Raw genomic sequence first — 13,699 nt, forward strand, 5'->3', positions numbered from 1 at the left:
TGTAAATAAACATGCACATACTGTACGCCATTTAAATGAGTAACAACTTACTGTATTTTATGTTTTTGGGAGTTGGAAAGAAAAAAAATCAAATTAATCGTTTTACTATTATTCTAAAATATATTTATTCAAAGAAGTCAACTGCTCGTTTTAATAACTTCCAACTATAGATGGCAATATAGCCTAAATAAATAACATCACATCCCCCTTTCTCTGAAATTTGTTCAACAGCGATAATGGAAATTATAAAAGCATTGTTACTTAACTACTTCTGCTTTTTTCTGAGGACAGTAATTGAAATACATATTAACTTTAGAATCAATATTTTTCTTTCCATAAAAACAGAGCAATTAAAACTAACATTTAAAATTCTGTTTCTAAACTAAATCTAAAGATCCAATCATTCTGTTGGTTTGATGAGCCTCCCACTTCTTGTATATTTTGGTTGGTTATGACCTTGGTGTGGTCAAGAACTATCTGGAGATGGGGCTTCATCATAAGAAAGGGAATCAAACCGATTATTATGACCTTCCACTGAGGGCAAGGTTGAACCATCCTCTGGATGCTGATCCGATCGTCTTCTGTGGTGTATTCGGTTTCTTCTCAGCACTCCTGTCGAAGTTTTAATCTTATATGGCATTGTAGACACCCTTCGTTTAACATACTGCACTTCATTCTGTGGGATGCTTAATCCAAACCTTATCACTTTGTCTCATCTGAGACAGGTCTTTTGTTGTATGTTTCTCATCAAAGTTCCTCTTTATATTCTGCTTCTGCATTTCATTTGCTGCAATTTGCTCTTAGTTTTCACCATTCTGGGACTACTGGATCAGTCTCCTACATGTACCCATTATCATTTCTGCTAGACTAAATCTTGTAAAGCATTTGTTCCATAAAATACCATGATGACTGTAGATCTAAAAAACATTTGCTTGCATGCTACAATTCCATAATAATAATAATATGTCGTTCTTATGTAGCGCTTCATGCCTTTACAAGGCCTCTAAGCACTTCACATTACTACCCCGGTCATTGGATCAAACACATATGAAACACATTGAACACCAAATTAAATTAGTAAATAAAATTATATTATCATTCCATAATATTGCAGCTAGTAATCAGCGCAGGTTGTGTTGGAACCTACTAGGTACCCACTTGTACTCCTGGGTGGAGAGAGGCAACCTTAGATCAAGTGCCTTGCCCAAGGACACACGTGATTTGCACAGCCAGAGTTCCGAACCCCCGACCTCAAGGTTGGGAGTCCAAGCCACAACCGGTGCGCCAACCGCTCCATAACTTCACATGTTACCTTTTTTGTGGCAAGAGATTAGTAATCAGAATCAGGATGAATAAAATTTAACTAAACAAATTAAATATTATAGATAATAAAAATCATTGCAAGATTACATGCTTTGCTTGATAGAGCTAATGAAGCAGTACCATGATATATGTCCTAAATATTCTGTTATTTATTTTCAAGGTGTTCTCAACTATCCACAGGCCTATAAACATTGCACCTTTGAGACCAGAAACGACAAAAGTGGCGTACGACGGAGAACCAGACATGGGTGGGGAAGATGTGTCTCCCATTAAGGTGAAAGCTGCATATAATGGGTATGTCAAATGTGCTAGCTATAGCACAACTTGTTATTAATTTCATTCTACTATAAAGCACATCTTAAGTTATTTTTGACGCTGTGGCCATGAGATTCGTATAGCCAGGCCTTGTCCTTTCTGGTTTTGAACAGTTTATTTTACAAGTCATGCAAAAAAGTAAAAGAATTTGTTTTATTACATTCAAGCAAGAAATAAACTTGAACAAGCTCACCTACTCACATTTGTTTTAGTCTTGAATGAAGAGATGAATTTAAGGAAATAATAGATTCACTGGTAGGGGTGTACATAAAAATGGGTCAGAGGGCCAAAGGGAATTTTTAATTTAGCACTGAGGTCCGCACCCAAACTGATTTTTTATCGCACTTCCAAAAACCTTGATGGACTGCTTTTATACCGCTTTTTTAAATTACGGTACTTTTAAGAGATGATCAGTGCCATTAAAAACAAGGGGTTTTCTAGCCGAAGATAGTCAGCGAACTGCCCACATAATCACTATCCGGCTGCATGTGGGCTGCACCTGTGTTCTATGGGAACAAAGATGATTAAAGAAAATAAAATATTTCTCAAGAGGAACAATTGGATGCCTAGCCAAGGTAGGTTAGCTATGTAACAACCACACAAATCTAGGCTTAGGTTAGCTAGTATAGGTGATTCACAGTAGGCTAAGGTGATAAACCATGCTAGAAGAAGTTATTTTACTTTTTTTAGGTTAGATTTTAGATCCATTCAAAAATTGTCTTCACATCTACAGTATGGCCCTAATGGTTTTATGCATTATTTCACTTCCATGCAATAGTTTCTGTCTGGACACACAGCAAGTTTAACTGAATTAATGTTGGCACTCCCCTCATGGACCCCATAACAATAGACAAAATAACACCCAAAAACCTTGTTCTCAGACAATAGTGCCCCACTCAGCCACTCACCAAACCTTAATTGTCACTTGCACCTTCGGCAAAAAAAATCCTTCTGCCCTTGGTAATTGTGGCGGTTGAGAGGTAATAATTATTTGTATTTATAATGCAGTGTCTTCGCTTGGTGATATGTTTTGGTAGGTGTAAGTATAAAATGCCACTTCAGACATCCAACATGCTAAAAATTTAAATTTCTTCAACCAACTATAGTGGAGCTTAGATAGGTGAGGAAGGGAAATATCGTAAATTTGTGGCAGATTGGTTATTTTCTGGGTGATTGTTGCTTGCTCATGGGAGTGTGAAGGACGTCCCAATTTCTGGGAGACTCCTGAGACTTTAGGGAGACTTGGGACCACTGAGCTAAAAGATGTAGAGGCTAGCTACTATAAGCTTATTAAGCTATTAAAGTGAGTGAATTCTAATCTGAAGGTGGGTTAAGTCAGCACGCAAACCCCATTCAGGAAATAGTGCATTTGACCTCCAGATGGTCGCCCTGGGAATTTAAGGGTATCGCTTATTCCTCCATATGAATAGGAAATGGCTTTTGACGCTCAAGTGTCTGGATGCTTAAGATGAGAATCATAATTGTACATGTGGCAGACGTTTCCCAGGATAAATGTCTGGTATAAATTGATTGCTGAGGATAAAATTTTGATGATACAAATAACACTTTGACTTAATATAGATTTACATATTCATTCATTTTTTTAATTATGGCATTTGCTATTCACTTCAACATAAAAAGTAAATATTTTAGAAATATATAAGATCTTTTTAATGAATCCAACCAATATTCATGTTGACTTATATTGGCTGCAATACTTAATCATTGTACAATTCCAGTTTTTTTGTGTGGTATAATATAGATTATGAAGGGAGACCTCAACCGACGTGGACCGTAGTTCACTACTGTATGTCTCTCATTTTCAATAGCCCCCTCTATACAGTAGCTTAATAATAATAATAATATAAGCTTTATTTAAAACACTGAAAACTTGGCTCAGCTAACAGTTGTTATTCTGCAAGGCCGTGTATTCAACAATTTAAGTAACCAGAAAATCAAAAGAAAAAATAAATGACTAGGCCTAATCAAACAATTGTTTAAACACACAAATATCTTAACTAGACTTAAATCTTAAACTAACTTAATTACACATAACAAACTCAAACAAAACAAAAATACTGTAGTTTATGTTAGAAACTACCATAAAGGTGTTAACAATTTAGTGTTATTACAATGTCGCAATTATATACTTTTTAAATAAGGACAATTTCTTAACATTTTTAACATCATCGCTAATTTCATTCAGAAGTTTGGCTTGACTTGAGTATTGTGAATGAATCTTGTTGAGTAGGCATATAATTAACAAAGATAATAAAATATGTCATTTACAGACATGATTTAAATTTTGTTATTGTAAATCAGTCATTAGATGTTTTCATTTTGATGCTAATTACTGTTGTTTGAGTTTTGCTCTCACTTTTGTATTTAAATTACCATGTCAGTTACTCCATGAGGTAAATGCAGTAGAATATATTATAATAATAACATCTAACAAAACAAAATATATGCCATAAACTCAGTTAATTTACTATATTTTGAGTTTTGTTTTCAAAATGTTAGATTTGCTGTAATATATTTTAATATACTAGTATAGTTAATAATTTAACAACAAAAAAGAAATTACATGCTATTGAAAACATAATGAAATCATTTAAATTCATTGAAAGCAAAATACAAAAAAGAAATTTAATTCTAATTATTGAAGGCAATGAAATCATATTGAAATATAAATAAATCCGACAAAAAGAAAATACACTATCTGTAACAAAAACATTCATGAATTCATATTTCAGAAGAAGAAATTAAAATGAATTCTTTCGAGAAACTTCTTGTGCTAGATGAATATGATTTATGGTTGAAGAGTGTGCATTGATTTGAGTTAAGGTGCTTAAAGATGCAAAGACAATTTAAACACAATTATTAATGAGAATTCTTCATCATTAATTCTTGTCTAATTGGCATGATTATAACAACAATAAGTAAAATTGAATAACTGGAAAATCAACAACCCTAATAATTCTGTAGACTTGATTAGAATAAGATTTTTGTTTTTTTAGCAAATGCATAGTGGTAACTTTCTATGAATATTTGTCAGTATTTTGTGTGCTTAATAATGTATGAAATATTTATGACAAAGCAAATGCATGAAGTGAAGATTACTGCTGGGTATCGTTGCTCAATATTTCCATATGGTGTCTGCTTTTTCTGATTTGTCATCAACAACCATAATAATTCCATATTGAACATAAAAGTCTTGTACAAGTTCATCTTCCCCCTCTATTTCCCCATGCAAATGTAGTATAATACAAAGTATATTTAATTTTTTTAATATTATTTTAATATGAATTTTTGCCCTGAATTTTTTAAATCTTAAATTGAAGTGTATGTTTTTTTGTTGTTTTTTTTATTTTATGAAAGTTCAGTACAAAACCTGGGGAGGCAAGATAGCCACATAGTCGATTGACTAGTGGCTAATAATTAGCCTCCCCTTAAATAAGCTTAATCTACAGACCAACAACACCAACAAAAAAAAACAAAAAAGAAACATGAATAAGACATGATTAGTTTTTAAGGTGTTCAATTAAATTTTGTTTAACAGTGGATATAGATTTTGAGTCTACCACTGATTGTGGTAGACTGTTCCATAGTAAAATAACGGATGGATAAAATGATGATTTGAAAGACAGAGTGCGTCCAAAGGGAACAACAAAGCAATGAGTATGATTTAAACGAGTTGATCACCATCTGGGATTAACTACTGTAAGCTACCAGGAGGGATATGCAGTAATGAATTAACATAACAAAACGAAAAAGTTAACAATTTTAAGTGGGAAAGATGATCTTTTAACGATAATAAATTAGACTTCAAACAAAGAGAAGCATATGATTCTTTCCAAGATTTACATATAATTTTCTAAGCAAATTTTTGAACACGTTCAAGTCTGTAAATAATATTGTATGCTGAATGTGTCACAAAGGGCGACAATATGCATCTATTATTCCTTGAGCTATGATGTCATGATACAGAATGTAGTCTACTTATTCAAGGTTTTATGGTATTGATACATTAATGCTATATCTTGCAGGCCTATGATGTCATCATTTTGTGTGTACTCTGTCCAAGGTTTCATGGTATTGATATAGGCTATGTTCTCACACGGCAGCTAACGGTTAGCAGGATCCGGATCCTGCTAACCATTAGCTGCTGTGCGTCCATACAAGAAAATCCCAATCAGGATACCAACAATATGATTATCGAATCACTGGCCAATAAGAAACTGGAAATTGTAAACGCATACGTGTGATTGGTTGATGATAGAAACGCCCTCAACTTGCTAACCGCTAGCGCTTGCTAACCGTTAGAGTATCCGGATACCGCTAACGGTTAGCGCCAACCGATCGGGCGCTCTTGTGCAGGTGCTAACGGTTAGCTCCCGATCCGGATACTAGGGCTCTCATGAGAACCAGGCTATAGTAATGCTATTTCATGCAGGCCTGTGATGTCATCATTTTGTGTGTACTCTGTCCAAGGTTTCATGGTATTGATACAGTAATGCTGTTTTATGCAGGCCTGTGATATCATCATTTTGTGTGTACTCTGTCCAAGGTTTCATGGTATTGATACAGTAATGCTGTTTTATGCAGGCCTGTGATATAATTTTGTATACTCTGTCCAAGGTTTCATGGTATTGATACAGTATTGATTTTGTGTGTAAGCCTACCTTGTCTGACAACTTTGTGGTATTGATATACAATAAAACCTAGAATTGAAGCCCTGGGCTCTTTTTTTTTTTTTTTTTTTTTTTTTTTTCTAAATTTTGAATGGGCTTCTTTTCAAGATGGGCTTCTTTTGAGGCTACATTTGCAAAATAAAGGAGGAAGGGACTTCTTCTCGAATAGAAGCCCATTAGGCTTCTATTCGAGGTTTCACTATATTAACTGTATCTTGGCCTATGATGTCATCATTTTGTGTGTACTCTGTCTGCTTTCTACATTATTGGATGCCTTTAAACCTGCTTGATTATCATTTGTGTTGTGATGCATTTCAGGTTTTTCCTAATGCATTCGTAGCTTAAATTGGATTAATTACTGTGTTTGTGATTGCGTAGTATAGTCGTGCATTTCTGATTTCAAAACTCTATATTTAGGATAGGTCTTGATTAATTAAATTGAATAAAATCCATTGAATGCTTCTCACCATGTTCTTGGCTTAAAAAGATGTAAAATAGAAAAGTAGATACAAAAAAACTTTCATTACAAAACATATAGTAGTAATAAGGGCAGTATTAAAAATTTATTTATAAGTATGAACTGTGTTAACCCTCTAGATACCGTCTTCGACTGTAGTCGAAATTGACCTCAAACCGAGAATTCCCATTTTCGACTGCAATCGAAATTTAGTGACTAAAAAATAGGTGGTTTTCAAATCACTCTTCTGTTTTCATTTTAGCTCCAATACGTCAGAAATTTTGAACATGCATGCGTGAAGCTTTCTTCTTTTAAAATCTGTGAAGAACTCACATGTGCTTATATAAAAATATTTTAAGAAATATCAATTTGAAATCGTTATTAATTTCGAAAATTTTCCGAAATGGCCGCACAAGATGTGTACACAGCTGAGGAAGCGATTGACCTGATTTTTTATTCAGACAGCGATGAAAGTGAGTTTTTAGATGTGCGAGACTTAGACATGCCTGATAACGATGATGACGGTGGGGCTTCAAGGAGTTCTGACGGCGGAGATGTTCTTGATGAAGATGAGCCTAGGCCTAGAAATGTGAGGGTGGTCGTTGCTTTTGAATGGAAAGATCGTGCTTATAGTTATGGATGGTTGGGTAAATAAATTATATAACTGTGTGGAATAGGAATGTTTTATATTTGTTTTTATTTTTTTTTGGCTATAATTTATTTGTTTTTATTTTTTTTTTGGTTTTTGCTGACGAAAAAAGCAAGTTATTTCCATTTTGTTTAAATGAATCTAGGCCCCTACTCACAAAGAGGATAATAATAATTTATGACTAATAGTAATGCTAAAACAGAGACCTAAAAACAGACACCCAGGCATATGAAAAAAACAGTAAAACGTACTTTGGCTTAGCTACACCTAGAGGCTTAGCTACACCTAGAGGCTAGGAGGCTACCGTAAAATTTTGCCCAAGCTCAGTAGTGTTTTTTTTTTTCCAATTTAAGGCTCAAAATGTTCTTATCTTGTTCTTATTTTACACACTTTTCAAAAATTATATAATCTGTACTATGTTATAGAGGGTATTATGTATGTCACATCTACTGCACATAAGTAAGGTACAGATAAGATTTGTAAAAACCTGATGACATTTGACCTCAGCCTTAATTTTTCTTTATTTTTTATGTTGTCAATTCAGCTTTGGCTGCTATAGATATTTTATTTTGTAAATTTTATATTTTCAAAGTATTACTATTCAGAGTTTTTACTATATTTCTAGGTTTCTTATTTCTACGTTAATCGGCCCATGTCTCAGCCACAATATTTTGAGGCCAATATTATTTACGAACGCAGTTAAACTTATTTACTAGCCTATTTCAGCGTGCTAACTATTACATTTAGGCGACGCTTGTTGTAGACTGGCATACACGGTACCAACGGTTGTTTTTACTATGTTTCTACGTCAGCTTTATATGTAGTTGTACTTCGCAGCACTTCACTTGCAATTTGCAATTTCTAGTAATGCCAATTTATTTTTAAAGAAATATTTATTGCTACCAATGACATAGCATAATTTTGTTTCCATGTTGTAGTCAATGTGTCTTGGTTGCAAGGTGCCTGCTGTAGAGTTACAGGGGTCCAGGTTTCTGGTGGGTCTTGGTTACAAACTGTTGATATTATGTCTATAAATTCAGGCCCGTATTAAGGAATTTCAATGGGGGGGTTCGGCTTGGGACTTGGGAATCCCCCCTAAATACGGGCCTAAAATTTTAGTGTCTGTTTCTTTTTGTCGGCAGGTAGAATTTTAGGTTTAAAAGATTTAGAAAATTTTTATACAGTATAATTTTCTTTTTATAGAGACCAAGCAGAATTTCAGCAGTTATACAGTATCCACTTTATTTAATAGAATTTCTGTCATTTATGAATAATACTTCTGATCAGGTTTAATTGCATGAACCTTCATTGATTAGTTAAAACAAAACCCAACTCAGGAGATTAATTGCCAAGCCTCAAGACATGCAAATTATGCAGCCGCATCTCTTAACTCACAACTCGTCACATTCATTAAAAAAAAGGCAGGCTTTACCTGACTCATAGTCTTACAAATCAAATTCATAATTGGTTTTTTTTTTGTTTTTTTTTTGTAGCTTCTAGAAGGGTGTTGCCCCAGACGTCAGGAGAAAGGGATTGGGATACCTGGGCTGGAATAGTCCCTTGATATAGTGGATACTATGTTCTTATGTTTAGCTTCATTCTTTATTATTATAATCAAACTAATTTAATGAAAACCCTTTAATGAATGAATAAAATCTAACTGTTTCTCTTCTGTAATTTAGTAATAATAATGACAATAACTTTATTTTAAAACTGAGAAAACTTGTATCACCATATTGGTATTTTTCACAAGGCTGTTTTTTGCAAGAAGATAAAAATGAAATGAAGAAAATTAAATAAATAAATAAAAATATTAAAAAAAGAACACATACATACATATTGAAATACATAGCAAAGAAATGTAAAATACTAAAATATTAAAGAAATGTAAAATACTAAAATGTTAACATTATAAAGACTAAAGGCTAAAAAGTGATGTCATGACAATGTAGAATAGTTTAAAGTTTTTTTTAGTCCTGGCTGGTTTTCTTAATATGTGGTTTATACAGTGTTTAATTTATCAGCTCCGGTATATTGGGGTTTTTTTTACCCAAGGATTCCATAAACTTTACTGTTCATTTGCTCTCTGAAGACAGAATGATATTTTTATACAAAAATGTAATGACAAATTTCTTTCTTTCTTGACAATGTTATATACAGAATGAAACGTAGTATCGATTACAGGCTAATGTTTGTCATTCTTCACAGTCATCATACTCATATTCTATTTGCGAGTAGTCTGTGGATCCTTTGGTTTCTTTATGTAAAATAACACAACATTGGTTTATTTAGGCTTTGTCCACCCCCTAATTTTGGCCATTTTTTGTGTTCAAGAGCATCGGTACATTATCTGTTGATTAACAAAATTGCACCATATGGCAATGGATACTGTTAATCCTGTTAGATTTAACTAATAAGTATTGCACAGTTTGTCATTGAAAGCAGTTATTGATGTACACTTCACATTCACCTTTTTATTTTAATGAAACATTCATTAGGAAGGCCTAATTTTGTAAATGTTTAGTAATCACCAATAAATAAATAAATATAAATAGTACCGTATGGTATGGTACCTTCATCTCTAATTTTATATTTTACTTCTTACTGTTATTTATTTTTTCCTTTTATATAAAATTTTTTTTGGTCCTCATTTAAGTTGGATATCGAAAATTCAGGCTGGGGACCCACGGCAGCTGTAGTGCAGGGCCACCCTATATAACTACAACACATAACAGACACATAAGCCGCAGTCGCACTGGATTTAAAAAGGGGAAGATTTTACCGAGACGCCGCTTAACACTCTGACGGTGAAAACGTAAGGCTGTCTGCACTTGTATTTTCGTCTCGGTTAAGTTTCCTGTCAGCGAGGGTAAAACCTAAGCCTGCTACTGCTAGTACGAATTTGATTGTTGGACCTAGGAAGGCTAAACAAACCATTCACAATTTTAATCAAATCAGCCATGCTCCAATAGTAATAGTGCAGGCAAGTGAAAGTAGAAACGATGATATATAAATTTAGTTACAATAATACCAACAAGCAGAATCAAAACAATATTTAAAACAGGTTCGTGTCGCACAAAATTGTGAGTTGAAATTGTGCGCATATGTGGTTGCCCAACAGAGCAATAAATGTCATCAACTTCAGTGACCCCGGAAGATTAACCAGTCGCAGTCAGATTCACTCCAGTAGTTTTTCTGAGCACAATTGACTCGTGAAAGTTTCCTGACCGGAAAACTTCCTAGGTTGTTCGCACATTTTATGACTAAACTAACAGCGTGTCGGTTAGTTTTACCGAAATAAGTCCCGTGCGATTGTGGCTATAGACACAAACATTGCCATCAGACCCAATGCTGGCTGGGTTTGAACTGGGGTCTTCAGCACAAGAAGCAGGAACTATACCACAATACCTGTCGGTCAACCGCTCAGCTCGCATGCTTTTCTATTTTGTGGAGTTCTCTTGACGTTTCACTAATAAAAGATGAAACTAACACTGGCATTTTCAAATTTGAAGTTAAGAGGCTCTTAGCCCTGAGACATTTGGCTCATGTGCACTTTAAAGAACCCAGTACATTCTTTGAGAAGAGTAGGGAGGGAGTTAACCCAGTGTACTGGTCCATTAAATCCCCTGTTAATTGGATATGCCACGTAGGACAGTGATTAAGTTCACTTATTGGCATATCCTTGGCGTTCGTGCCTAAAGAAATGAAATGAAAATGAAAAAAAATGAAATGAAACAATATAATTTATCAACTCGGATGAATAAAGTGATTTCTATCTGTATGTGGTTTTCTACTGGTTACTTGGTTTCTTCACTCCAAAATACTCCATGGCGAAGTTTAAACTGGATGTGTGGTGTTAGAATGGGCGCTTTATCGTTTTAGGCAATGGGGCGATTTTAAAATGTTGTATGTCTTTGAAAACAATGGAGGTGTTAAGAAAATTTGTTTCTAGGAATAGTTTTATCACAGAATGGTTACCATTGCCAGTAGAAACATTGAATTGTATTATCCGAAGAACCGTTATTTGGTGCGTCGGGAGGCAGTCTCAATCATCCAACACCAGGAAGTAGAATCAGTACTTTACTGTACCTCAAACCATTGTACAGTACTTGTATACTCCCACTGTTGCCAGATGTACAATGCATGCACTTCCCTAAAATAAGCAATCATAGAAATAGCTATGGCTGTCATAGCAGTTTTACTGTAAGCCTATTAGATGTATTGAGCATGTGACTCCCTAAAAGTATGCAACCATACCCATACGTATGAAAGCAGTTCAGGTCTACAATTTAGCTTCGTTCATGTTATGGTATTTTTATTTTACTCAGATATCATCATTAAATTTTATTCACAGTATTTAGATGCCTAGATGAAATATGATGGTACAAATTCTCTTATGAGATTAACTTAATTTTGGTTGAATTTTGCTTCTTCAAAGCTGACTGAGGTTTTACAGATATCAGGATGGATTCGAATGCACCCTTCCCCCTCTCCATGGCAGCAAATTAGTTTCAATAAGTGGGTTATAATACTAAAAATGACCTTTAAGTTTTCGATGCAATTGGGTTTAATTCAGCATTCTGATTTTTTGCATCCCTTCCCCCCTGTCGTAACCAGCCTAAACCCCTGTGATGATAGCGATGCCACAGAAATGCTTTATTTTTTTTTTTCTGTTCTCGACCAACTCTTCAAAATTTCACCTACATAGGCCTATAATTGTTCCTACTTGAGACATTAAAATTTAACATTTACAATATCCTAAAATTAATTTTTCTTTTAAATCCCAACCATACTGTAGTCTATCCGGGATTCAAAACCCTCAATGCAAGTAGATTGTGTTCTTGGGCAAGATAGTGTGTGTGATACTTTGTGTCTCCACCCAGGGGTGGATACCTGGTAGGTTCTAATACCAAGAGCTGATTGTAGCTGCCCATGATGTGGTGCTCCCCAGAGGCTGAAGATGTGTTCCATAGATGTTAGATCCATTGACTGCGGAGGAGGGGGGGAGGAGGGAGGTAATGTAAAGCACTAAGAGGCATTGTTGGCATGAAACGTATAAATGGAGATGCAAGTGAAATGTTTCAAATACTCGGTAAAAAGCTTAAATCTTAAGTAAGTGTGCAACACCATGCGTCTTGTGAGAATCTTTCTATTCATCATACAATTTAGATTAGGTGTAGGCTGTTCCTTGTCAAAGATCACAGTAAATTGATCTCATTATGTTTGACATTTGAATAAGGACTTATCCTACATTGTAATTATCATTTTAAGCTCAGATCTACTTTCAAGCTAAATTGAATTTTAGAAAATAGCCAAATATTTTACATACAATATCTTCTAAAGACTACAATTGCTGGAATACACGATCCATTCATACAGAAAGGTATTATTTCGGCAAAAATTGGTTGATATGAAACGGTGCTTGTTGATAAGCATTGTTAGCCAATAATATCAGACCAGTCTCTCTGACAGTTGGATCACGAAGCCAGGTCACTTTGCTTTGAGTTGCACTTCAACTTTCTGTGTGATAAAGTTGGATCACACAGCCAGGTAGATCAAGTGCACCTCAAAGCAAGTGACCTGCCTGTGTGATCAGGAATGTTTTCAAAGGAAAAATTAGATATTTTGATAGCCCATAAAAACTTTTTGCTGATTAATTTTGTTTTATATGTCTTCAAAACAAGCTTCATTATCTTACTGTATTATGATCATTTCTTAATTAATTTCATATAGAAGTAGTATTTTGCTAACATGGTTCCAATGCAGCATAATGCTGCATTAGTTGAAAATATCACATTGTAGAAACTTTTTAGTTCCTATGCATGTAATGCAATAGGAACTATGGTAATCACTCTGGCTATTTCCTATGTTTTTTATTGTGTGTAGTACGTGTGTGTGTAGACATTTATGCAAATGCACATGCGTCAAAGAAAAGTTTTCCGACATTTTGTTTTACATTGCGATGCGAAGATTGATGTGAAGTTGATGTGAATTTTCTGCAGAATTCAGTCAGGGCTCACGCTAACCGACCGGAAAGTCGGCATGGATGAAACTATTTTGGTTTTACGGCAAAAAGAAATCAACTGCTGTAGGCATAGGTATTTTGAAGAAGGCCTAAAATAAAACTATGTAAAATCATTAAATGAAAATACTGTATACCTAGCTAGGCCCTATGCCTACGATATTTTTTCAAAGAAATTTGCTAAAAATGTTACTGTAATTTGCCTGTCGAATTACATTACCAATGTGGTCTGAAATCACCAT

At 34.4% G+C, this 13,699-nt stretch overlaps 1 protein-coding gene across 2 annotated transcripts in view; it reads left to right on the forward strand.

Moving 5' to 3' along the window:
• The window catches only part of LOC117101871 (protein kinase C iota type-like), a 49,223-nt gene that overhangs the window by 5,600 nt on the left and 29,924 nt on the right, over positions 1–13,699 (forward strand). Inside the window, exon 2 of one of the 2 annotated variants that reach the window (XM_033241986.1) lies at positions 1,484–1,617. In XM_033241986.1, coding sequence (XP_033097877.1) covers positions 1,568–1,617 — 50 coding nt within the window. In that variant the 5' untranslated portion in view covers positions 1,484–1,567. The remainder of the gene's footprint in view (positions 1–1,483; positions 1,618–13,699) is intronic. The other variant, XM_033241987.1, reaches the window with a different exon arrangement.

This window comes from Anneissia japonica, unplaced genomic scaffold, assembly GCF_011630105.1.
Source record: "Anneissia japonica isolate Jap-2015-1 unplaced genomic scaffold, ASM1163010v1 scaffold4988_len2956909_cov206, whole genome shotgun sequence".
Taxonomy (NCBI): Eukaryota; Metazoa; Echinodermata; class Crinoidea; order Comatulida; family Comatulidae; genus Anneissia; species Anneissia japonica.